The sequence below is a fragment of the Periplaneta americana genome, chromosome 3, assembly GCF_040183065.1.
Source record: "Periplaneta americana isolate PAMFEO1 chromosome 3, P.americana_PAMFEO1_priV1, whole genome shotgun sequence".
Classification (NCBI taxonomy): domain Eukaryota; kingdom Metazoa; phylum Arthropoda; class Insecta; order Blattodea; family Blattidae; genus Periplaneta; species Periplaneta americana.
In genome coordinates, this window is record NC_091119.1 from 122,120,343 (window position 1) to 122,147,716 (window position 27,374).

The 27,374-nt window shown below is 34.5% G+C and overlaps 1 protein-coding gene across 1 annotated transcript in view; it reads right to left on the minus strand.

Moving 5' to 3' along the window:
* The window catches only part of LOC138696478 (NFX1-type zinc finger-containing protein 1-like), a 106,216-nt gene that overhangs the window by 35,735 nt on the left and 43,107 nt on the right, over positions 1–27,374 (minus strand). The window contains exons 4-8 of the mRNA XM_069821491.1: positions 16,290–16,561; positions 11,435–11,578; positions 8,866–9,055; positions 3,092–3,371; positions 439–745 (exon numbers count right to left, since the gene is read on the minus strand). Of these exons, the coding sequence (XP_069677592.1) occupies positions 439–745; positions 3,092–3,371; positions 8,866–9,055; positions 11,435–11,578; positions 16,290–16,561 (1,193 nt within the window). The remainder of the gene's footprint in view (positions 1–438; positions 746–3,091; positions 3,372–8,865; positions 9,056–11,434; positions 11,579–16,289; positions 16,562–27,374) is intronic.

The window sequence follows — 27,374 nt, forward strand, 5'->3', positions numbered from 1 at the left end:
TCACTAGTCGCACTTAATAAAACAATTAACCATACGAGGCCTGGCATGTGAACTGTGCAATAGGAGAAAGAATAACCAATCGGAAATAAAGTTTGTTTCATGATAATTAATATTATACCAGTACGAATCTACCAACACATAAGTTCATCTCAGACTAAAACCAATCTTCCCCCTCCATACCTATTATGAAATAGCCAAGGTACATGATGAGGTCACAGGACAGATCTTGCCTTCTATACTGTACCTGTGATAAACATGTGTTATTCCACTCAAAATTATGTCTAAACTTAAAAGTACACATTGTTTAAAAGTAATCAATTTCTTTTGCTGATCGGTAGGCCTATATATTTATTTCTGTAGTGATGGGAATCTTTCTTATTACAATTTTTTTATTTTCTAATACTTTGTATGAGAGCATAAAGAAAAATATTGTCTCACTTCCAAATGTAGAGGATCTTCTTTGGCATGGCAAAGTTTCTGGCAGATATGACCACATTCCAGCAGCTTCTCACAAGGTTTTTGACAAGGTACAGTTTCTTTGTCCATGTAACACTGAGCTGTTACTGCATGGCCACAAAGAGGCAGAACTACTTCTACTTCAATTGTGCAGTCTTTATTCTTGGAACACACCACATTGACAGAATGGCCGCAAGGAAATGTTCTTGGAACAAGGGTCATGCAAGGTCCACACTCTTCACTACAGACTTTCGGGCATTTGTGTTCTTCTTCACATGCGTCTGGTATCCTGCAACCAAATGGTTCACCAATGATTTCTGAAAATCATATAATCTCGCAAACAGAAGCAGAGTTTTCATGTTGATAATATGAAATTCTAAGAAAATGAGGTATTTACATATAAGGAGCAGTGGTATAATGATAGTAGGCATAATTAAGGAGAAACCGTTTCATACATGCTTTGTCCACAGCACATCTCACAAGATCTGTTGGTGATGAGTCCATGTTTACTGCTTTAAAGGTAGCCCATAACAATTTAAAAAGTCGTAAAAAATACCAAATTTTACCTAATACATCTGTTGTTCTCTACTGTCGTGATTTCACATATAGTGCAACAAAATAACGGAGCAAGATCATTTTAAGATACGGCAATCCCAGCAACCACATCGAGGCCTCATCCACAGCAACAAATATTCTGCATTTTCACACTGTAATTAATTATTTTTGTTACACCGGTATTAAATACTCGTATGTTTTAATTTGAGACTATTGATAAAATATTTTACCTCCTTTAGTAATATCAATCGTAATCTTAATTTGTCATGTTACCTGGTAATTCAAACTTCCGAAGTTTAACATTTTATCCAGTTACTGAAATTCTCTTTTATCTGTATGGTACTATTACGAATTATAATACTAAATCATCTAGCGAATGATTCTGCCCCACAATCAAGTGTTCAATAACGGATACCATTGTAACATTTACACTAATTAACGATGGACAAGCAAGAAAGTATTAACAAATCAGTACACAAAACCACTGAACCTAAACATTTCTTTGCTTACAACATTACATAATAGAAAATATTAAGAGAGTATTAATTAAATTACGAGAGGAAATGAATTACCGTACCGTTATCTGATTAATTTACGATTGTAGCCATCTTACGAATGTTCACTGAAATTAACCTCAAGAAACAATTTTACAGTTTAAGTACAAATTTGAAAACAATAAAATAGTAATGATAAACCTTCGGACAATTTCATCACATTGTGAGTACCGGTACTACGTTTATATTTGTTAACGCTTTATAATTCAGAGAGTTAGTGACAGCTGAGTAGCATTATGGCCTACTAGGTATAATGAGAAACATATTTTGTACAACAAGAAAATATGTGATGCTGCAAAGAATGCATTTGAAAATGTAGAAAATGGACAGGGTTTATGATCTCAAGCGCCCCCTAACCAATATCGAGAAGTCCATTCATGATTCCCAATCTCAAGCGATTGGACTGATCTTGAAATAGTATTTGATATGGTACTTGGACGATCAGTTATTCTAGTCCCAGTGATTAGACTGATTCTGAAATAGCATACGAGTATTTTGATACATGGTAGGTACTTGGGCAATCAGTTACCTGGTCTCAGGTGATTGGACTGATGCTGAAATAGCATATGATACATGGGACTTGGACGATCAGTTATCCTAATCTCAAGAGATTGGACTGATGCTGAAATAGTACCATGATACCTGCCTCTGATTGAAGTGCTGGCTAATATGTACAGTAGTGGCAAAAAGAACCGGACCGACAGAATAATCAAAGTCCCCAGAACGAGCCACTGCACATGCCATGCCCACATTCACAAGATAGCGAGTAATCTATTGAAATTGCTGTAGTTTCGACTGCTGACGTAGCTCATTTCGAAAGCCATTAGAAAATAAGCTGGTAAAATTCATGTTCTGGGAATAATAAGTTAATTAAGTAGTAAAATATCGCTGCAATCAAAAAGTATTGGGAATAAATTTGAATAAGGAACAAAAAAAAAAAAGTTTCCACCCAGGCATGATTCGAACCACGAAAGTCTTAGTTACCAGTCTACTGTGCTGTCACTGTGAACACGGCTCTGAAATCAGCTAGAAGGGTCGGTCCGGTTTTTTTTTGCCACTACTGTACATCTATTATCAGGCAGTACAACTCATTTGACGATATGTGTCAGAGGAAGAACAATTGCTTATATCTGAATTCCGTTAGTGTAATATGTAGCTAATGGGCGATGTATGCAATGGAGGGGGAAAGGAACTGGCCACCCTACCACATTATCTCCTGGCCTAGTTGTCTCATAAGTGGTTCCTTGTTGGTATGACTTGTGAGGTTCACACCTATCTTCGGACAGTTGACTAAACAACGTGGTACTTGGACAAGCAGTTATCCTAATCTCAGAAGATTGGACTGATGCTAATTAATTGTAGAGCCCTGAAATTCACATATTCCAATCATTACTGTTCATTTTAAGTGGGCCTTTCTCATCTTTTACCACAGATTGGAATCAGTCTCTAGGTAATACTGTACAAGCAATCTTGAAACATCAGTCACAAGTTATTTAACAAAAACAGAATAAAGGCATTAAACTGACCTGTTACATGGCTTGGAACACTTGTAGTCTTTATGGTCTCTGTCTGTTAAATGACACATATTTTTGCACGTGTGACCACACTCAAGTTCTGCTTCACAAATCTTGGAGCAACAACCTTCTGGAAGCTGTCTGAAATCGACAGCAGTGCTGACCTTAGTGAATTGAGATGGATGAATCTGGCAACGAAGCGTGAGGTATAACCCGTATCCATCTTGTTTCTGTAGTGTTTCTTTTATTTTTGGCCATATTTTGCTACTCTGTGTCAGATTTTCCATATTTCCTGCATGAAAACATAAAAATATGGTAAGTTCCCAGATTCGATGGATGGCTGTGATGTCACTGATGATATCGCAAACTGTTTTGTAAGCTATAAGATGGCCATATTGGATTAGTGTAATACAAACAAATTTTATGAAAACTAATCATATAATGTATAGGCTCCAAATGTACAACATTTTAGGGGGCTACAATTCTTAACCGCCAAAAATTTACTGTATCAACAATCAATCTTCCATACATCATTTACTGGGTGGCACAGATAAAAGTAGCCCGCCTCCCGTTTGAATGTGAATGCGATATTTTGACTGCTTGAAATTTCATTATCATATTCTGTCATATTGTATCATAACGAAATGAGTAAATAGCTACAACAATGGACAATTTTATGCAATAATCGATTGTTAGCATCCTTCCTGTCAGTATTTCATCAGTCATCAGTCGAATTACACGTGTCTGTTCGCATTCTGCAAAATGACTTACTCGATACAACAAAGAGTGGAAATTGTGGAAGTATATTTGAGAACAAGTTCGATTAAGGAAACCCGCGAAATTTTCAGGGATACGTTTCCGGATAGAGGACAACCGGCAAAGAGAGCAATAGAGGGTTGGGTTAAAAAGTGGCGCGCTGTGGAATCTGTGCAAAATGCGAAAAGAGAAAGAGTTCCTTTAGTTCGCACACCAGAAGTTATTGAGGCTCGGTGATCTGAACATAATTAGACTTGCACAGCTGTGTATTGATGCTGCAGGAAGCCACTTTCAACATCTTCTATAAAAGATGAGTCCTTTTCAGCACTTCACTTCTGTATTTACTGTATATTTACATGGGCTACTTTTATCTGCGCCACATTGTGCCACAACATAATAAAATAACCATACATGGGGGGAAGGGGAGGGAAGAAAAAAATGAAATTTTACACAAAACAAAAGTTCAAGGACAATACAAGAAATTAAGAAATATTACTCACCCACAACAAAATTAAAAAACACAATCATAATCATAAACTGTATTAATATTTTAGGAATGAACCGATATCGCTTTATATCAATACTCGATACTGATACCAAAATTTTAAAACCGATACTCGATACTCAGTTGTTAAAAACGTCTTTGTAAATTTTCCAGATGATTCACAATGTTTTACATGCTGCTGAAAAGTTAAACATAAACGAACTATACACTACAATACTGACAGTAACACTATTAACCTGCTAAAAGAAATCTCGAAACTGAAAGGGAAGGGTTAGGAAAAGTATTATTTTGAAAAGATTAAGAATAGCACTCTTTTTTTCTTCTTCTCCCAAGAACTGTTAATGTAGGCAGCTAGGTAGTACGTCTCTTCTCACACCATCGTTTTCACCCCCTCGCATCACTGCTTTTATTTTAAACTAGCCGTACCCGTGCGCTCCGTTGCACCCGTTAGAAATAAATATAAAGTAATTACATAATTAAAATATGACATTTGATCCACGGAACATTCGTGTTTGATAGAAGGATAAATCGTTTAATATGTTACTTAATTTAAATTGCATCCAAATAATTAAAATGCGATCATTTTGGTCCAGAGACCACTCATTGGTGCAATGACAATTCCTTTAACATGTTTCTAATTTTTATTACATGCAACCATAGTTTAATGAACATTGACATCATTTAGATTTAATGTGTATACTTTATTTTACTTGTTATAGGTTTCCATTGAATTGTGGTAATAACTTAAATTTTAACTCTTGTTTTCTACGCATTCAATAAATGGCGTTTGGCCCACTATGGTTCTGAACCATTCAAATAACTTAAATTATATTATACAATATTACATTACATATATTATATTATATTATATTATATTATATTATATTATATTACATTATATTATATCAGAAGTTACTGTAATAACATTATAGCATTATGTCCATCTAGAGAAACTACACTTTCCAATGGTGAAATAATAATTAAGTATACAAATCGGTTAATTTAGCTTCCGATATTATTTCATACAAACACAGAAACATTCTCTGTAGGCTATCTTTCATAGCTTTTGATTGTTGCTGTCCAAGGCCCCTTATAGACGAAGTCATTTGTTTTTTATTTCATTATACGGCCTTAGATGGCAGTTATTTTAATTTTAAAACTCATTTATCTCATTAAATATCAGTCCTATCAAACTTTTTGAGGGAATAAAACTTATCGCAAATTATTTTTAAAGAAACTTTTGTTATGTAACATTTTTCACAAAAATCAATAATAAGCGAGATATTTCGATTTATTTAATTCAGGCCCCCTTATAACCCCCCTTTTAAATAATGTATTTTGAATGCCATATAGCCTAAAATCTAAGTTACAACGAACATAATTTATATTCCAATTTTCATCGAAATCCGTTCATCCATTATCGCGTGAAAAGGTAACATACATACATACATACATACATACATACATACATACATACATACATACATACATACATACATACATACATACAGACAGACAGACAGACAGACAGACAGACAGACAGACAGACAGACAGACAAAAATTTCAAAAAAGTGATTTTCAGTTTCAGATTGATTAATTATATATGTTAGGACCAATTATTTTTGGAAAATCGAAAATTACCAGAAAAATTTCGGCTACAGATTTATTATTAGTATAGATTACAAAAATTGTAACTAGTTCTACGAATCTACGATTTATTCTTCTTTTATATTTACGGTATTGTTTATATAGTTATTTATAACTTAAGCTGATTTTAAAAGTTGACAACTATAAGCTGAAAGGTCGGTACTCTTCCCACACCACCAGTTTTTGTTATTCAGTATTCACTAATTGAACTGACTGGCAATAGGAAAAGGCTAGAGGCGACACATGCATTGTATTAGACAGCAAATAGGTATATTTCTGTTTTCTAGTCACTATTTGAGGGAATTGTGCGTGCCAGGTACAATGCGTTTTGCTTTTTGGAGAGAGGAGCTTAACATGATCACTACGAGCTGAAATTCTTGGATTTAGGATTGAATATTATTTGAAATGCAGAAATTGAAAGTATCGAAAAAGTATCGAGGACTTATCCCGATATATTAGACTTGCTTCAATACTACTGAATATCATAGGTATCGCGAGTATCGAGATCCCACGCATACGCAAGCTGCATCTCTCCAGGTAATAATCTTTACAGCGTTGTCAGGGTGCATCGCATTTTACAATTCCTTTGCAGAACGAAAATTTACACTTGTCTGGATCAAATTTCTGCATATTTAAAGGACAAAACTAAAATTGTTTGAAATAATTAAAAAAAATAACCCATTGATATTAATGACATTACTTATGGTTCACTCTGTATACTGAGAGAGCTTCGAGCAATCTTCTTTAAATCAATCTTCTTTTACAATTAAAAGGTAAACAATTTCTTTACTTCTTCCTTAACGTAAAAACAGCCATTAAATGACAGTAGAGGGGCAGAGAGAGTAAAATATATTTCAAGAGAAAAAATATGGGGTGGGCATGTTTGGTCAAGAAAAAAATTACCATGACAGCACTGCGCATAAGGTCACTGCAATAAGAGGCCATAAAGCTACACAGAGTTTACCAAACTAGAACTATAATTTCCACACTATACCAATTACAAGTGATCTGCATAACATTTATAATTATCTAAAATACTAATGTGTTCTTGCTGTAGGCTATATGGTTACAAAGTGATCTTTCTTTGATACTGATACAAAAACATTCTGCTGCTGCTGCTGCTGCTGCTGCTGCTGCTGATGATGATGATGATGATGATGATGATGATGATGATGATGATGGTGGTGGTGGTGGTGGTGGTGGTGGTGGTGGTGGTGATGGTGGTCATCATGATGATGATGGTGGTGGTGGTGGTGATGGTGGTCGTCATCATGATGATGGTGGTGGTGGTGGTGGTGATGGTGGTCATCATCATCATCATCATCATCATCATCATCATCATCATCATCATACAATTCTGTCAGAGCTACCAGTATAGTAGTTCTGACTTCAAAATATAGAAATCAGAACTGTGTTACAGTCCACTTTGATTTCTGCTTATTGGAAACAAGAATCAAATAAGTTTTTTTTTTTAATTGCATGTTCTCATTTTTTGCTGCCTCAATACTACATTAGGTGAAAATGCAATTGATGAGACGTCTTATTTTTGAGATCAGTGTCAACAGTAATAATGTGTTTTCTCAAAAATACATTTTGTCTAGGGTGAAGTAAGAATTTAGGACTCCAACCATCCAACACAATATATTGTAATTGTGACTTTAATTTTTTTAGTATGGTCATAAAAATACACAAACTTTACAATGTGCAACATATACTAATACTAAAAATATTAATACTACGCAATTATTGAATTTATGATTCAGTTCGTTACTTCATTCTTAATCTTAAACCAGTCATATCTTTTTGAAGATGAAATCTTCTTTAGCAACACAGTGTTTTGCATCAGATATTCATGAAATTGCAATCATGACATGTCTTTAAAATTTTATTGAACCATCAGAATTGCTTTAATGGATTCAATTTTAACCTATTCCTGTCATCTGTCTATTGTGCATTCATGATAGAAAATATTCTTCCACACATGCATTATGGGCTGCTCACTATTTTTACAAGAACTGAAAATTTCCACTCATTTATCACTAGCTAGTTTTTGCATGAAATTACTGCCAGAGTCAAGTTAATTCCGTTTTTCTTTCACAAACTTTATTAAACACAGTGATTGAGAGAATGCTACTGAGTCATCAACTTTGTAACCATGCTTTCATAAGTATTTAACAGAGGAAATGTAATAAATTTTATTCGTGTTCACTTCCTAAGACCCTAAAGTGAAAGTTTTAAATCAATCTTAAAATTCAGGAAAATCCTGCTTTTTTTCAGGACGTATGGCAACCCTAATTTTGTCATAAAATGACTAAAGATAGAGCATACTACATTTAAAAAGTCTGGGTTAAAATACAGTCAGTCAGCACTATCCTTGTTTCTTCTGCTTGCAGATTTGATCATTTGCGCAAAATGAAGTGGAACTTTTTTTTTTCCATTCGCAGTCTGCCTGCAGCGATTTAGGCCACGTGCAGGAAATAAGAAGAGTGTTACCTTTAGCCTACATATTTTCAAAATTAATACAATTTTCTGTATTTCGTAACTTTGAATGTTCTGGTTATTAGTATGTTTTCAATGCATATTTTCTAGGGTAGATTGTGTCAGTGTGCATGTGTGCATTTATATTAGCGTGAAGGAGTGAATGAGTAGTCACAGTGTAAGTGAATGGGTGAATGAGTGAGTATTGGTACATGAAAGAATGTACATACTGTACTTTTACATAGAAAACATTGTATAAACTGCAGAACGTAATAAGTAAGTTAAGCCCTTTTTTTACAAGAATGTTATATGACATGAGTCTGTAATGGTACTTAATAACTTCAATCCCCACGAATAGCAAGGACTGACTGTATGTAATAAACTATACAGTAAACATACCAATGATGTACAATCCCTTTTTCGCTCGAGAGAGCGCGACACACACACGATTCTCCACTTTGAGGAAGCCAATTTTGGCTTCTGTATTGCTGCGAACCAGTGACAATAGAATAATGTCATTTTCCTCTCCTTGAAAGTTGTCAACTGTAGTGATCTGCACGTCCTTCAGCATCTCGTAATTCTTTTGTTCCTGAACACATAATGTTATTTGTAGACTTTATTTTTGCATAACTTAAAGCATACAGTTTTAACAAGATAACTCAAAATATTACCACATTGATCCATATCACCGATCACAAGATAATCTAAAGCAGATGAGAGCAATATACAAAAGTCACAGTATAATGAAGCTATAAAGTTGATTTTCAGCACAAAATCTTTTGTTCATAAGCCCAAGTTTGATTCTAATAAGTGTAGGCTACATAAAATTCGATTATGTAATTGTAAAAATGTAATATAAACAACTTTACAGGGAGAATAAGAGTACTAATGGCCATGTAATTTGCAAAACTCCTCTTTCGAGGATATAAAAAATAATTAACATAAATAAGTTTCGTTATCTTTACATCTAAAACCCTATACCGGTATTAAACTATTTTTGAGCATTCTACTACCACAGTTTTTGACCGAAATATAATACAACATATTTCAACTGAAGTGTAGTTTATTATACAAACAGAATACTCTTTATCTTTTTCATTTCACTCACAGCATTCTGCCCAAGGGCACGTCTTTCACTGCAAACCCAGCTTTCTCCAATCTTTCCTATTTTTTGCCTTCCTCTTTGCCTCTGCATATGATCCATATAGGTATCTTAATGTTGTCTATCATCTGATATCTTCATGACAAGTATTATATTTAAAATATATTTCTTCTCACCGAATGTGAGAAAATTATTAGGACAAAAAAATTGTTGTTGTTCAGTCAACTGTCCGAAGACAGGTTTGAACCTCATAAGGGACGCCAATAAGGCATCACTCATAAGCAGAGGCGGCTTTTCAGGTGAACCAAGTGAAGCACAACTTCATGATAGAATCTTAAAATATTGAAAAATTCATTTTACTTTTACTATACATCACAGTGCGACTGAGTTTATGACATTTATGTTCAATGTACGTTCAAAAATCGTGCTGCGCTAAAGAATAGCGCCGGTGAATCCACTTCTTGCCTTGCGACTTTCTATTTCGCTTGCTGTGGTTAATGTAGCAACAAGACTCCGATACGTTTAAGTTCTGCGCTGGTGAAGTGAGCTCGATTTTCCTTCTATTAGTGTTTCACTCAGCTATGGTTACCGTGGCAACAAGGCTACACTCCTCACCCCGCAACAACAGTTAGTATCCAGGCTATGGTCGGATGTGAAATAGTAGAAGAGACGAATTCACAACGTTCCGCCAATCAACGACAAAGGGGCTATTCAGGGCAGCCAACTATAACAATGAAAATTACAGAAATTTAATGGCGTAAAATTAATTTCGACCATAGAAAAGTTATACTAAATGAATATATTTGTAATTTTTTTAACTGTTTTGCTGAAGAAGCAAGCACGAGTCTCGAGAAAAGTGGAAATATAATGTAAGAGCAATTGAAAAAACATGTTAGCGTTGTAGGTACCATTGTACCCTATATACAAAGTTAAATTTTTCCGCGGTGTCGTGAGCGAGTGTGCATGAAGCTCGCGTTGTGTGCATTGTAATTATTTTCTCTACTGTTCTTATTACATTAGTTATTAGGCCCATTTTAAATAATAAAGAGTAATATTTGTTTACATAATCAGCGTGCTTCATGGATTTCGGCTGTTTATTAACCAATTTGTCCACGGAAATAAGTTTTTCTTACATGAATCGCATTAAAAACTATTTGCGTGGCTGCATGTCACAACAAAGACGCTTGTCATTCCCAAATATTTCTATGCAGAACCAAATTGTGCACAGAATTACGAAAAAATCAGCCTCTCCACAATGATGTTACTGATAAATTCGCTGTCATGAACAGAAGGATTCAATTTGTTTTCAAAAATTGGTATGATTATTTATTACAGTTAATTTATGATTTTATTATTATCATCATCATCATCATCATCGTCATCGTCACCGTCACGTATTTTAAATAACCTATACATGATATAAAATTAGAAGTCTACCTAACACTGCTTCACGCATGTTTTACGTCACGAGCCGCCACTGCTCATAAGGCAACTAAACCAGGAGATAATGGGGTAGGGTGGCCAGTTCCTTTCTCCTTTCCCCCTTCATTGCATACATCACTGACTAGTAACATATTACATTAATCAAACTTCAGATAAAATAAAATTATTAGGAAAAAAAAGCAATAATAAGTCTGAACATCGGTTTGTCATATGCTGACAAGATACTGGATGAAGATACTACAGAACTGTATCAGACTAATATCTCTAACTTACTTAGAACAAAAATAACAGGGACAGAGATTTAATGTGATTATTTTAAGATAATTTCTTTCATTACCGAACCAATGAATGACATTTCAACATGATATAAAAATAAATAGACACAATTGTACTATGTGGAAAAACTGTAATTTTTCAACTTACATTGAGTAAGTGAAACATCTGTCCAGAGTATGTTGTTAGGATGGTGATCTGACTGGGCTGATATCCCTGATGGATCAGATAGCATCCCAGAGCCATGAGAAATTCTGCTTCATGTTTGTTTCGATGGCTCGATGCCTCTGTCACCTGCGGTATAAAGAGAGCGTGAATGCATCATTAAATTCGTTCATACATATGTATTTATATATGAGCATAACCTCAATCATGAATGTGTACAAAGTATAATCACTTGAGCAAAGGAATAGACTTGAGTGCATTCAATTCTTTTATTTTGAATATTCTATTATCTTGTAATTTAGTAAAATGTGAATATAAATTCTATTTTGAAAAACACAAATTTATTGAGATGAAGTCTTTACATGAGGGAGCGTGGTCAAGGCATTGTGCTGTAAGCTGTAAAGTCACGTATTCCATTTTTGGTGGGCTCATGAACTTTAATTCTTTCGGCTACAATAATAACCTTGGGGTTGACTCAGCCTCTAACAGAAATGAGTACCAGGATGTTTCCTGGGGAGGATAGGTGGCCAGCTCGTAGAACTGACATCCCTACAGTTTCCCAGTCCCAATTGTCTCGTGAGGTGAGAGCCTTAGCTTCCCGAAATCCTAAGTGCCTTTTGAGCATGTAATGGGACAACTTTGTTTTACTTTGCTAAGCCTATACTCAAATACTGGTATAGTAACTCCAAAACTAGTTAAATTTTATGTGACGTCTTAAGGCTATGGATCGATGAAAATAACGAAAAAACCATTTAAAAAAATGGAAATTTTGTTTTTAAATCTAAAAAATAAAATAATGTTTCAGTTTTCTAAATCTATGCTATTTTGGCCCTATGAAAATTTAAAGTCCCTCAGGACGAATTCAAAGGGACCAGCGCATGCGTGGAGCTGCAGCCCTTCAAACTGACACTCAGCTGTCATTCTGACACACTTTGTTCTTCATTCTAATTAATTTTACTTTTCATTCAGCTCACATTTCGCGCTGTTATGTAGGAGAAAAATGCGTGTGGTAGACGTGTATACGAAGGAAGGACATCGATAGTATATATCATATACATGCTGTACTTTGATACTCGTTTTCTAGATTTTCCAATTTTCAACTTATTGTAACATTCAAAATACTCTAATGTATGCAGTTTTTCTCCAATCTTAGTGAAATTTTGCACAGAGGTCCACAAAAGCATGTGAAGTAAACTGACACATGTGTTCTCTTCTGCTATTGAAAGTATTCAAATTATTCAAATCACCATGTGTTGAGAATGTGATAAGTTTTGAAAAATTGACAACTAAAAGGGTAATTTTTTTTTTTCAAAAAGTAACTGGAAAAATATGAAAACATCTGTCACATTTTACATACATCTATGAAGATTAAATTAAATATAAATTTAAAGAAAAATTATGTAAACTTTCAAATTGGGACACTGTTAAAAAAAAACGAAAATTATTTATAAGGAAACTAATTGAAATATCAAAGTGAAAATTTGTATTGGATGTCCACATAGTCAGAAATATGTGGTAAAAGTTTCAGATTAATTGGTGTAAAAATGAAGAAGTTAGAAATTTCACAGATCCATAGCATGAACTCGTGCTGATAATTCAGTGATACCGCACTATCTGAAGAGTATAGGGGAAAAAAACAATCGAAGTCACAATTCTTTCAAGGGAGAGGTCATCTTCTAATTCAGTATATTACTGCAAAATTTATTGCTGTTCCTAAGTAAAAAGAAGGACTGTATCCGTGGTGATAATTCTCCTTTACCAGTTTGATAAGAAAAACACTAAAGTTAGCAGTAATATACTGAATTAGATGACGACATCACCCTTATGAGAACTGTGATTTTGATTGTTTTTCCTCTGTACTCTTCATATGTTTAATTCCTAGGTATACAATTCGAATTGTAGTTTATTTGTAAAATAATATGTGACATGTACAACCTAGCACAACATTTTCTCTCATATGCACTACATAAAAGGGCAGTATCTTGGCTTAAAAACAATGTTCGAACAATGAATTACAGTTTACGTAATTAATTAAATATTTTCAAAATTACTTAATACAATTTTTTTTAAATAAGTGTAAGGTACTGGATAACTAACTATGCATTGTTAAAAAAGTACAGTAAAATCCCTCGTAACTGGTACCCAAATACCCGGCAATAATCTATGTAAAGATTAATTTTTTGTTTCTACAATATATATCTGTTATGGTAACAATTAATATTAGAGGAGAAAAATTCGCTCTGGCACGGGGAATCGAACCCGGATCCCTGGTTCTACGTATACTCAATGTTAACATACATGTCGAACTTGAGTCAGGCCACAAAGGGAAAAACACTGGAGGAGAGGGATTCGATCCAGTGCTATTGATTGATCTTCGGCGTAGCTAAATGGTTAGAGTGCTTGGTACATAGAACCAAGGACCCGGGTTTGATCCCTAGTCCCGGAGCGAATTTTTCTCCTCTAATATTAATACCAAAAGAACGGCACTTTTGGCTGGGTAAAAAAAAAGTTTAAATCTGTCACATTACCACAGTCTGGCTGTCAATTTTGCCACATTAAGAAGATCGCACGAACTTAACATTTTTAGTGAATATTCGAATCTAAAATTAGTGTATTATTTGTGTTGTGTAATGTGTTTTAATAAAGAAAATCCACACAGTTTTTAAGTTTATTGAATTATGTTCGGGGCTGTCAGTGTTGCCACATTAGGAAGTTCGCAGCAACTTTCGTTTTCAATAAATATTCGAACCTGAAATTATTGTATTAGGGGAGTTAGGCCTAAAATGACATACTATGTGTTTTGTGAAAACATTGTAAGATGAGTTTGAATTTACAGTTCTATAATGCACAGAAGCTTGAAACAGTGATTACATCCAAGTTTTAGCAAGCGAAGGTGCTTTTTGGTCAAGCAGGTGCAACTAAAGGAAAAAAAGTGCAAGATGATATAATATTGTTGAGGTATGTTATGTATATTTTGGCCTTTTAAGCTTCAGATATTAGTAATATAAATTTTATGCCTGAAAACAGAAATATTTCCCTCTATAAAAACCATTACAACATCCAAATTCATAAAGAGGTTAGGTCATACTAACACTACTTCTTATTCTTCTTCATTCCGGGTAAAATGACATACCAACTACTTGGCTAAAATGACATACTATGTCATTGTATCCAAGTACATGTTTCTGACTGGAAATGAGAAGCCATATGTTATGGGCGTTAGCAAATTGCAAAATTGGTGTCAAATTTGTTTACAATGACTGATTAGTGATTACTTGTGTGAAATTATGCAATATATACTGGCATCTCTCTCACTGATCGATTATTTTTTAAAATAGGTGAGATGGGGATTTCTTTAAAGTAAATAAAATCCTAAATTTTCTAAAATAAATATATTTTCAATATTTATACATATTGAATCCTCACTGCACCCACCGATTGCAGCCACTGGATGTCTCTTTCTTCGGGCCTTTGAAAACATATAATCAGGCCGTTACAAAGTGGCTGAAGAACCATCCTGGAAGGGTGATCACGCAATTTCAAATTGCGGACTTATTTTCTGCAGTTTATTGAAAAGCTGCAACCATCAGCAATGCATTGAGTGCATTTTCTTCAACAGGAATTTGTCCATTCAATTCGGACATATTTCCTGATCACTTATTTAGCCCTGCAGCGCCCACAGACAGACCAGAAGATGAACAGTCAATAATACTTCAACAACAACAACAACAACAACAACAACAAATTAAAATGGACCTCTGAAGCATGCAGTCCCTACAGACGGACCAAAAGGTGCAACAGAGAAGAGCAGTTCAACAACAAGAAATGCAAAAGAACATATGATAGAGCCATCACTACCAACTGCACCAGCAGCGGAAGCATCACAAATTAGGTCTTCACCTCATGAGACACCACAAGAGATCTCCCCGATTCCCTATGGCACTAGATCTGTGGCGAGAAGAAAGAGAACACATGAAGGGTCCCAAATCAAGCAACTCTTTTATTAACCAATTAAACTTAAAGGATGCTGAAAGAAGAGCTGTAGAAGAAAGGCGTTCAGCAAACAGGAAAAACACAGCTTCAGTTTGATCTAAGCAACGGGGACCAAGATGAAGAGAGTGACTTCGATGGTGATGATGAGGACGATGCACCTTGTCTCTACTGCAATGACCTTTACAGGCGATGTAAACCAAGAGTAACATGGCTACAGTGCAAGAAATGTTTCTCATGGGCACATAATGAATGTGCAGGTGTATCTAAGAGAATCAATATTTTTTGTGAACTTTGTAAAAATTAACTTAAGTGTGTCATTTTATCCTAGTAACTTGGGTAAAATGACATAGCTTGTCTATTTTCAAACATACCTTTCAGTTAAAGATTTTCAATATTTTCCACTTTCTGTTGATCTTAATATATGTATTAATGTTGTAGTGTCAGTTATATATAATTGACCCAAACAAATTTGGTAAGAATACATATTTTTTTCAAGATTTCCTTAAGGTATGTCATTTTAGGCCTAGTTCCCCTATTTGTGTTGTGCAATGTGGTTTAATAAAGAAAATCCACACAGTTTTTATATTTATTCAGTTATGAGCAAGTGATAGAGAAATAAGCTTCACATGGCTGCAGTTTCAACATTTGGCACCATGAAATACGAACTTTATTTTATTTTTTTATTTTTTTGTATATAGCAGTATTTATTCAATTACCCGGCAAAATCTCGTATCTGGAACTAGCCTGGTCCCTTTGGCGCTGGATAAGAGGGATTCTACTGTAAATGAATTTATATTGCACTATTTATTTCTTACAGTGAATGCAGTGAAGAGACAAATGTGAATACCTGGTCTTCTGGCTGCTCGTGTGTTATGAAGAATACACTCTTAAGTACACCGCGGATTGACTCGTACTCAGTCACTGAACTGTGGTTCTCCAACTCTGGATAGATTGTAGGAGTGATCAGTTGTGCTATCTCTGGGCGCATACGATGTTGAACTTTGAGCACCGAACATTGCATGTTGTTCTTCAGCATACGCTCAAAGAGTGAAATGTCGAAGTTGTATTTAATTGCCAGCTCATATACTGCTGGAGAAGGTCGTAGTTGCTGGTGGTCACCTACAAACAGTTCAAATGACAATATAACTCATGGAAATTGTTTGATGGCAGCAGGTTAAGCAGTCTTATTTTTCTAATGTCATGTCCTTGGATACAACGGCTTAATGATGTTGGGTTATTGAAAAACTAAGTCCTCTCACAGAAGTGTAAAAGTATATGTTTTAATAGATAATCAGAAGTAAAGACAAAATAACCATAATAAGCAATTATTATAATTTATTGTAAGTTCAAGGATTTTTAACAATAACTTATGGCATAGAGTGAGAGGAGTCTAGAGTCTTGTATAGCTGCAAAACTCGCCACCCTCAATATCGAGTGAGACCCTTAAGCAATATGCTTAGGGTTGCCAGTTGGAGGGTAATTACCCGATTTTCGGGTAGGTATAATTTTACGAGCGTGGGTATTTTTTTATAAATAATAATTTATTTCCTTCTGATTACACATAATAATGTACAGTTTCCCTGGAAAAGAATGAGACGATTGAATATTCCTAAGTCTCATATGTAAAACACTGCACACGCTCAGAGACCAGAGCACTGATACACAAGATAACGAATATTGAGTTACTTAGATTCAGGCTATTTGGTTTGTTACTAGCATCATTCCGAAATTCACTTCAAAAACTGCAAAAAAATATGATAATATTACGTAAATAAAAGATAAATATATACATAAATCGTGTAGTTAAATCGACAATGGACCTTCATGACTAGATCGACACTCCGCACAGAAAGGAAAACTTTCGTGTGGTTGCAATAGCTCAGATGCTAAGACTACTGCGTGTTGTGTAGAAGATAGCGAGTTCGATTCTTAGTCTACATCAACGATTTTTTTTTTGTCTAAATAACGTTGAAATAGCTAAGTAACGTTGAAATAGAGTTTTACAAAGTTCTCAGATTAAGTGTTAATGATCACAGACAATATAAAATTACAAGTTATAATATTATAAACGTTAATCTAATCTAATAATGAACATATACACATACAATGTGAATGCATATATATTAAAAACTAACAATTAAAATGAAATTTAAAAAAATATTCCTAAGCCACACAGACAAACTTTCACAAAGGTTTAGAGTCCTTAGGCTATGTCATTTGTTGAGTAATTATTACAATATTTTATTAGTAGCTTTCCCTTTGTGTAATAAATAGACATCGGATTTTTAGGCACTAAAAATTGCAGTTTTAGGCGCCTAAAATAAGCTCAAAATTTGTAAAATTACGCTCTATTTTCATGAAAATAGGCATTTTAGGCACATCAAGGTATCATACTTATTTCTTTCACTGAAATTTTTAGTTATACACTAAAATACGCACAAAAAAGTATGTTTAAACATTAAAAAAGAATACTATATTATATTTATAAACAGAGCTGCACAAATTTAATATATTGAAACTAATGAAATAATGATTATTTGTATCAAGATTACTCATTTTAAGTTATTGAAATTCAGTTCCATGCTCAGACTTTATTATAATTATCTGCACAGTACATCACCAGAATTTTTTCTAAATTCTCCACAGTTAACCTTTGCCTTTTGTCACTGAGAATCATTTTGAAAGCAGAAAAACTTCTTTCAACCGAAACTGATGTGAGAGGCGCAAATTTTAAATTAGGTACAATAGAAACATCAATACTTACTGGAACATCTACACTTTCCCCCGATATCACTCTTAATACTTTTTCCAACAATGAAAATCCTACATTCTTATTTAATACGTTGTCCCACTTATTTTTAACTTTTTTCCCAGTTTCGCCCAAAGCAGAATGTATGTCCACTTGAGCTTCCTTTACTATTGCTATTTGGCTACAAAGAGATTGTTTTTCACGTTCTAATTGTTCAATGCTTGCAGGTATGAAAGAAAAGTTTGATGTTATGTAGGCAATATCGTTTTTCACTCGTGAGTCATTCAGACAATCTTTCACTGCTTTCACACACGCTGCACTATCAGTTTCAGGTAATTTATCAATAACTGTGACCACTTCTTTAAAATAGCTACTTAGAATAATACACCACTGACTGAATCCAGGTTCCCCATCGTGTAACAACCGGCTGAGGTGGGAGTGGGATATCTGGAAAGTTCTCTCTGAATATTGAAATCCTGGATGGGGCTTTACAAAAACATTTTTTTGTGTTAGAAATAAACGAACTGACAAGAGGAAATTCATTCCGGATTGTTTCAGAAACCCTGTGAAGGCCATGTGCTAGACAGGTTACATGCGTGAGGTTAGGATAAAATGTTTTAAGAAGTGGAGCTGCAGCAACCATGTATGAGGCAGCATCAGTACAAAACAACAGAACTTTAGAATCGTCTATATTACCTGAGTATAAAGACTGTAGGCCTTTATTTACAAAATAAGCAATGGCTTGGCTATTCACTTTCGAAAGTTCCTTAGCACATACGAGGTGTGGAATCGAAGGTCCATCAGGACTAAGTTTTCCTACTACCATATTTGCTATATACCTATTCATAGGATCTGAAGTTTCATCCACAGAGACCCATATGTAAGAATCACCTATATCCTCCCGAATGGAAGCTAAAGTTTCATTGTATATTCTGTCTAAGTAATTTTTTCTTAGGGTCGACTCAGATGGGATATTTTGTTTGCAGTATTTTTGTAAAAACTGTCTTAAAACCGGATTTTCAATTGCATTCCAGGGAATGTTAGCAGCAACAAACGCTCTGGTTAAATCAGCATAGAAATTGCTGCTGAGATTGGATGAAGTAGGCTGTGTTAGTAAAGTTTGTTGCATTTGATTTTTCTGCTGAGCTTTAGCCTTATGAGCCGCTCCTTGCACATGCTGCTTTAGGTGGCACTTATTTTCTTGCGAAATCTAAAAATGTAAAGTAAACTGAATTAAAATAAAATCCTAATTGTTGTATTGCCGTATTTCTATCACAAAGTTAGTGGGTTCGAACAATCAAAATTTTAATGACCTGCAAATACTTTAACTATCGGAATTTAAAAGGTTAAAGTGTAGTGGTCTTAAAAAGAATTATACCTCAGGATAGCTCAGTCAATGTATAAATATTATAGGCCTACTCATTAAAATTAATAGAATTTATATATTTCAACTATTGTTACATACCTGTTTGCTACAAATCTTGCAGAATATTATTTTTCCATCATAAGTGAATTCTGAATATTCTGTTAGCCATTGCCAGATCAATGTAGATTTTGCACTTATATTTTTCGGCATTATCGCGTTAAACTTCACAGGAAAACGTCCTACCACTCAGAACTTCTCAACACAAATAAGGTGAGGGAAAGAGCAACTGTTAACGAGCATTCAAATGAACCGTTGTTATTGAGATTCAATTGGACAAATATACAAAGTTCCACTTATTGTTGCATTTCCTGGTAGTGTTAACACTAGGAGGGCCATTCTTTTAAATATTTTGTAACGGTTTACCCTACTAATTCGCAGTTTTACGACTTTTCATAAAAATTTCAAAAACACTCTTTCTCCAAAAATTGTGATTTCATGACACTCTGAAGGGCAGTACAGCTAATCGGTTTCAGACCGAAAACAGTCATTTTTATAGTATAGCCTAGTATATCTCTGAATCGGTAGCAGCACATGTTGTGATTGCTGCCTGCTTCAAAACTAAGGTTGGTTCTTTGTCGGCATTTATGCCTCCAAACATGTTAAATTCGGTGAAATCTATTGCGAGTGTCGTGAGATTCAAAACATTTTGTTTCCTTTATCAATGGTTTCATGGCCGGTGTGAAGCAAACTTTCCACTTTTTAAATGCCCTAAATTTCGCAGTGAATGCATGTATAAATTATAAAAAGTAAGAGTAAAATGCGAAACTTTACAGTGAGTTAGGCATTTTTAGGCGAATATTAACAAAATAGGCTCTAATAACTGTTTTAGGGCATTTTAGGACACTATAAAACTCTTTGAATACCTTTCAATTTCCATGAAACACAAATATTAATAATTATTTTTACTTTTCTCCTAAAGAAACAAAATAGGCATTTGCCCTAGAATCCGATGTCTGGCAATAAATGCACTCGCACAAAACAATTTTTGTTAAAAGTATGGCTTTGGATTATTTCATTCTCACTCCTTCAGTTGATTTTAACTATTTTATCTACATGTTTGCAATAGTATTTAATTTAATGTGCATTCAATTTCATTCATGTTATGATTGAATGAAAAAGCACTGTTGCAGTTATTGACTAATTGCATATTTTAATACGTACTAATTATTAAATGCATCTGTTAAGTAACTAATTGCAGTATCTTTTGCAAAATCTTGAATGTTTAAGTTGTCAATAATATTTCTGTACTGTATACTATAAGACATTAAAAGAATTTGCAATAGATTTGGAATCCTCTCCTTTATAATCACTGGTTTTAATGAAAAAATATTTTCTTTCTTAGGATATCTACAAGTTTAACTTTAATAATATTCCGAATAGCTTTAATTGCATTATCTGAATTTTGTACTTTTCTATTCAAATGTGTTCTATTTCCGTCTTTCATAATTTGTCATAAATTACATTGTACTTCTTGTAGTATTTAAGAACATGAGGATCATTACATTGCAACTCATTAAATATAAATTCTTCTTTTTAATACACGAGATTTTAAAGTCCCTGCATTATCTACATGTTTATACTTTTTTAATTTTTTCACAACATTGAGTGGAGAACATCCACTGAAGTGATTCTGAAATTAAGTGAAAAATGCAATACATTTACCCTTAATATCAGTAGTACCAGTAACATGTACGTTTTTCCAAGGTTCATTTTGTAGACATAAATGTAAATAATCACAGATACAGCATTTACGACCCTTTTTTAGTTTTTAAATTAATATTTTGAAATTGTTCAGTAACAATGGAAACAGGATTTGTTTATCATGTTCATACAAGCCATTGATTATAGGTTCTGTCGAATAGAAATTCAGTCTAATTTTGTGTACAAAACTTTTATCAATGGCTGTGCTACTTCAGCTTGTATGCTGGTGGGAAAATGACTCTACGACTAAGGTTTCCAGTTTCAAGGAGTGAATTTAATTCACTTTTACGGAAAAGTTCCGAGAGATAATCTATGTTTATGTCACTACAGATCACAAATTCCATATGACATTTCTAAAATCTTTTCTTTACAAATTCAATGTTGGCTATAAATATTGATAAATATTAAAATATATGAATGATTGTAGTTAGAAGTCTGATTTACATTATAAAAAGCAAGAAGTTACATTCCTCGGCAAGATTCAAACTTTTGATGTTTGGTTTTGTCGTCCAACGCATAAGCACGGACCTATTCAATGCTTATGTTAATAACCTACAATTTAGCTGTAGCAATGCAGTGTCATAACTTGGGGTTTGTTTACTTAATGTAATTAGATTGAATTTGATTAGTTTCGCAACAATTGGACTTCCTGTTATATCCTGTTATTTAAATATTTAATTTAGGGTTGATTTATTAACTCTTACTGTGCAAGATGCCCCTTATTTCAATAATTCTATATCACGTTAAAGAGTCATTGTCTACACTAAAGTATTATCGTCATCCCTCATTTCTCATTTTAATGGCGAACCGATGTGACATGAGACAGCGAGTTATAGCTCTAGTGGAGGCTGGATATGGGGCTAGATCTGCTGGCCGTTTGGTCGGTGTTCCTGGAAGTACAGCCGCGAGGTGGTTTCATCGTTACAAAAATTCAGGAGAGGTCGAAAATCGCAAATTCCTGGGCGTCCGCGGATTTCTTCATTGGAAGAGGATGCTCTCTTATTCGAGACAGTTCGATAGGACCCCATTCGGACTGCTAACGAAATAAGAGCAGCATCTAACTTTCCCGGTTCTTCACAGATTGTGATCAGCAGGTTGAGGAACCGCGGTATTAGGAGCCAGAGGGCTGCATAAATGGAAATATTGGGGAAAGCACAAGCTGTCGACCATCTTGCCTTCGCTACCAATCGAGTGGATTTTGATTGGAGAAATGTAATTTTCTCAGACGAAACAACCATCTAGAGTGATTACGAAGGTCCTGTCCGTGTCTATCGTGAGGATGGTCTTCGACATGATCGGTGCTATGTGCACCGACGTGAAAGATCGGGGCGCTTTAGCATATCATGGTGGGGTGGATGTCTTATGATGGACCTGGTGTTATAGAACGCATTGATGGCCGGTTTAATTCGGGAACTTACGAGCACATTCTGGAAAATATATTCCTTCCTTCCACCCCTAGAACGTTTTCCCGAAGGAACATTGCTGTTCCAGCAGGATAACCATCCTGTGCACTATGCCGCAAGCATTCAAAGATGGTTTCAAAGGAGACCCGAGATTGAAATCATTAATTGGCCTCCGAAGTCACTTGATTTGAATGTCATCGAAAATTTATGGGCGGAATTGAAAAAGAGAAGAATAGCCACCTATGCCCACCGACGCCCTCGAAATCGAGATGAATTGTGGGATCAAGTTGTTGAAACCTGGGAAGATCTCACCGGGGATTAGAACTTATTCCACAATCTTGTGACATCCATGCCAGACCGACTTAGAGCTGTAATAGAAGCTGATGGCATGTGGACAAGATTTTAAGTTAACAGGTCTCTTTTTGTTTCTTATGATTTTTGTTTGAGGAAGAATACTTTTAACTTTCAAGTAAGATTTATTTTTTTGACGAGGTTCAGCCCACTTGTAAGACCCAGAAATTGGGCATAAATTATTCATATTTTTTGACAAATTAGACAGTCGAGGAACTCTGAAGAAATTAATTACACCTCAATAAAAAGAAAAGTTTTACCTGGGATAGAACGCAAGACATTTCGGTTAAGCAGTGGAACCGACACGCTACTATATGAGCTACCGAGACGAGACAGTTACAGCAGCAGTCTATAATGTAAATCCCATAGCAGGCATTTTCCATTCGGTACAGAGAAGCAATGACATTTTGCGACCCGAGATATGTTGTGAAATCGTGGCCTTAAATGGCTGTCTTCTTCGTGATCCTTATTCTGGTCCTTGTCCTTGTTGTGGTCCTTGTAACAATTCTTGTTATATTTGTCATGGTACATATCGTTACGTCGATATCGAGTGAACCGCACTGTAGAACTTTAACTTCTGACGACCAAGAGTCGTCTCATTCCTTTTAAGAATAACTGTACATGATGACATCCAAAGAAGCAAAAGCTCATGCTCGGGTAATGTGAAAAGCGAGTACTTTTGGGCAATCAGAGAAAGAATTTACAATAATAAAATATATTTTGCCTGTATTACTTATGCCTCAAATAATTCTTATTGATATCCTTCTAAAGTAAGGTAAGGTTCACTAGAAATGTGTGAGAGGTTTCAAGTGGGTTGTTAGCAAAAACAGAATTGTAGATGCAAGTGGAGTCTGCATTCAGCGTTTCTGAACTAGAATCCTGTATTCTTGTCATGCTATCCTGCGCCAAAGCAAGCATTCACGTGATCAACAATAATGGATAAAAATCTGTTGGGTTAAATGTTTAATGTAACAATGTCATATCACTCTGATCTGCCATAAGGTTTGCATTACTGTTTGAGTTTCCATTGCAGTTCAGCCTTATTACATCTTACTTTATACCACTATAACTAGTGAAAATTTTCTGCATACATATTTATAATTAGTTTTCTTGCCTATAGCCTCAAGAGCTGCACATGTTGCTCATTCAGTATTCTCATTAGCCACCAACTTATCAAACTTAAGTCTTAAGTGATCTGATCTAACGTTTGTTGGCTGTGTCAATATTGCCTCCAAAACAGCGCCACTTTGAAGTTTGTTTAATTATAAACAAGGTAAAATTTTCAAGAACATTTATATCAGTACAATAAAATTTACCATAATCAATAAGCCAAACAAATTGCTTAATAAGGGGAAAATTTTCAAGAAAATATATGATTATATAGTACAATTCTTAAGAATTTGTAACATCAGTAACCTAAAAATATTGCTTAATAAAGAGACAATTTTCAGGAAAATTTATAATTATATCAGTACAACTATTATAAAACTTAACAAAATCAATAAGCCAAAAAATTACGTGATAATGGGAACAAATTTCAGGAAAATTTATTTATTACATCAGCACAATAATAATTTGTAAAATTTAGCAGAAGAAATAAGCTAAAAATAAATGCTCAATAAGGGACATTTTTCAGAAAAATTTATAATAAATTTATATTATTACAATAATATAAAACTTAACGAAATCTATACTAATAATAAATCTGTAGCCGAAATTTTTCTGGTAATTTTCGATTTTCCAAAAATAATTGGTCCTAACATATATAATTAACCACCCTGAAACCGAAAATAGCATTTTTGAAATTTTTGTTTGTATGTCTGTCTGTATGTTTGTTACCTTTTCACGCGATAATGGCTGAACGGATTTCGATGAAAATTGGAATATAAATTAAGTTCGTTGTAACTTAGATTTTAGGCTATATGGCATTCAAAATACATTATTTAAAAGGAGGGTTATAAGGGGGCCTGAATTAAATAAATCGAAATATCTCGCTTAGTATTGATTTTTGTGAAAAATGTTACATAACAAAGTTTCTTTAAAAATAATTTGCGATAAGTTTTACTCTTTGAAAAATTTTGATAGGACTGATATTTAATGAGATAAATGAGTTTTAAAATTAAAATAACTGCCATCTAAGGCCGTGTAATGAATTAAAAAACAAATTACTTCGTCTATAAGGGGCCTTGGACAGCAACAATCGAAAGCTATCAAAGATAGCCTACAGATAATGTTTCTGCGTTTCTATGAAGTAATATCGGAAGCTAAATTAACCGATTTGTATAATTAATTATTAATTCACCATTGGAAAGTGTAGTTTCTCTAGATGGACATAATGCTATAATGTTACCACAGTAACTTCTGAGTGAATCGAGGACAGGTAAGATTAAAATAGATTCTTATGCACAGAAAACTTGATAGGCTATTCTGTATATTCGTTTCCTGTATTTCCTAAACTAATTTTTATGACCAAATGAGTGGTCTCTGGATCATAATGATCGCATTTTAATTTTTTAATTCAATTTAAATTAATAATAAACGATTTATCCTTCTATCAAACACGAATGTTCCTTGGATCAAATGTCCTATTTTAATTATATAATTACTTTATATTTATTTCTAACGGGTGCAGCGGAGCGCACGGGTACGGCTAGTAAGATAATAAAATTTCACAAGGAGACAATTTTTATCACTAATTATAATACTGAAAATAACGAATAGATTATTGAAATTGTAGAAGGAAAGAAATAAGTAAGTTGTTTAGGATTAATAAGCTCACAATGCCAACTTTAATTAATATCAAATAAACATGGTGTCCACATAAAACCTTTAAAATTTCAGAAGTAAATAAATTATTGAGACATGATACCTGGATGCGGTTTTCTGCATGTTAATCAGAAACTCTAAGTTTTTATAGGAATTTTGTTGAATTGTTGAAATGAGTTTTTTGGTTGTAGGTGTGAATTTTGGTGAAATCTGAAAGTGACATTAGAACAGGAAACTTTGTTGGCCAGACTATTGTTTCATCACATCCAATTCAAGCAGGCATGGTGTGACTGATTGGGGTAAGATGTGACCTCTTGATGGGAGTATGGAAATGCACAGTCGTTTTGAAAGAGGAACTTCCTGTTTATACCATCCTGTAATTGTGACATTAGATACTGGTAGTTTTCCATCATGTCCATGTCATTAATGCCAGATACGATTTTCTCAGCAAGAAAGAATGGACCACACACTTGTAACAGAACTTAGTGCACAAAACACATTAAATTTACCTTAAGAGAATCCTGTACATACTGCACGTAGAACCCCATAAGCTCACATTATGACGGTTTACTTTGCCATTAAGATGTAAAATAGCAGCATACTAGACTCAGTTTTATAAAGAAACTTATCTTCGGTATCCATCCTGTCAATAATTTCAGCACAAAATTCATGTCATCTTTCTTTGATCCCATCACTCATAACTTGCATTACAGTATCTGTAATCTGTAACTTATGGCTTAAATGGCAGAGCGGTTTTAAAATATTTTCACATGTTATTTTGGAAATGTTCCATTCTAAGTTGGCATATTTATCATAAGTCTGATACATATGCACTTGTTCGACTGGGTAATCTCCAACTCCAGCTCAATTTTGATCTCGTATCCTATATACTACGAAAGTATACAACGGTTTCAGTGAAAAGATTGTACCATGTACCAATAATTTGTCTTCTTAGGTAGTTCCTAGTTACATCTGAATTTCCTTCGAAAGGAAGTGGCCAATTGCGAGTCATGAAACCACAAACATCACCCAGTATATTCTGCACCAGTATACGACTTCATGATGATTGATAAAATTTCATCATAGCGTAATATGCTCTGCTCTCTAGCAGGTGTGAATTGGTGAGATTTCACTGTAGTGTGATGTGCTCTGCTCTCTAGCAGGTGTGAATTGGTGAGATTTCACTGTAGCGTGATGTGCTCTGCTCTCTAGCAGGTGTGAATTGGTGATATTTCACTGTAGCATGATGTGCTCTGCTCTCTAGCAGGTGTGAATTGGTGAGATTTCACTGTAGCATGATGTGCTCTGCTCTCTAACAGGTGTGAATTGGTGAGATTTCACTGTAGTGTGATGTGCTCTGCTCTCTAACAGGTGTGAATGGGTGAGATTTCACTGTAGCGTGATGTGCTCTGCTCTCTAGCAGGTGTGAATTGGTGAGATTTCACTGTAGCGTAATGTGCTCTGCTCTCTATCAGGTGTGAATTGATGAGATTTCACTGTAGTGTGATGTGCTCTGCTCTCTAACAGGTGTGAATT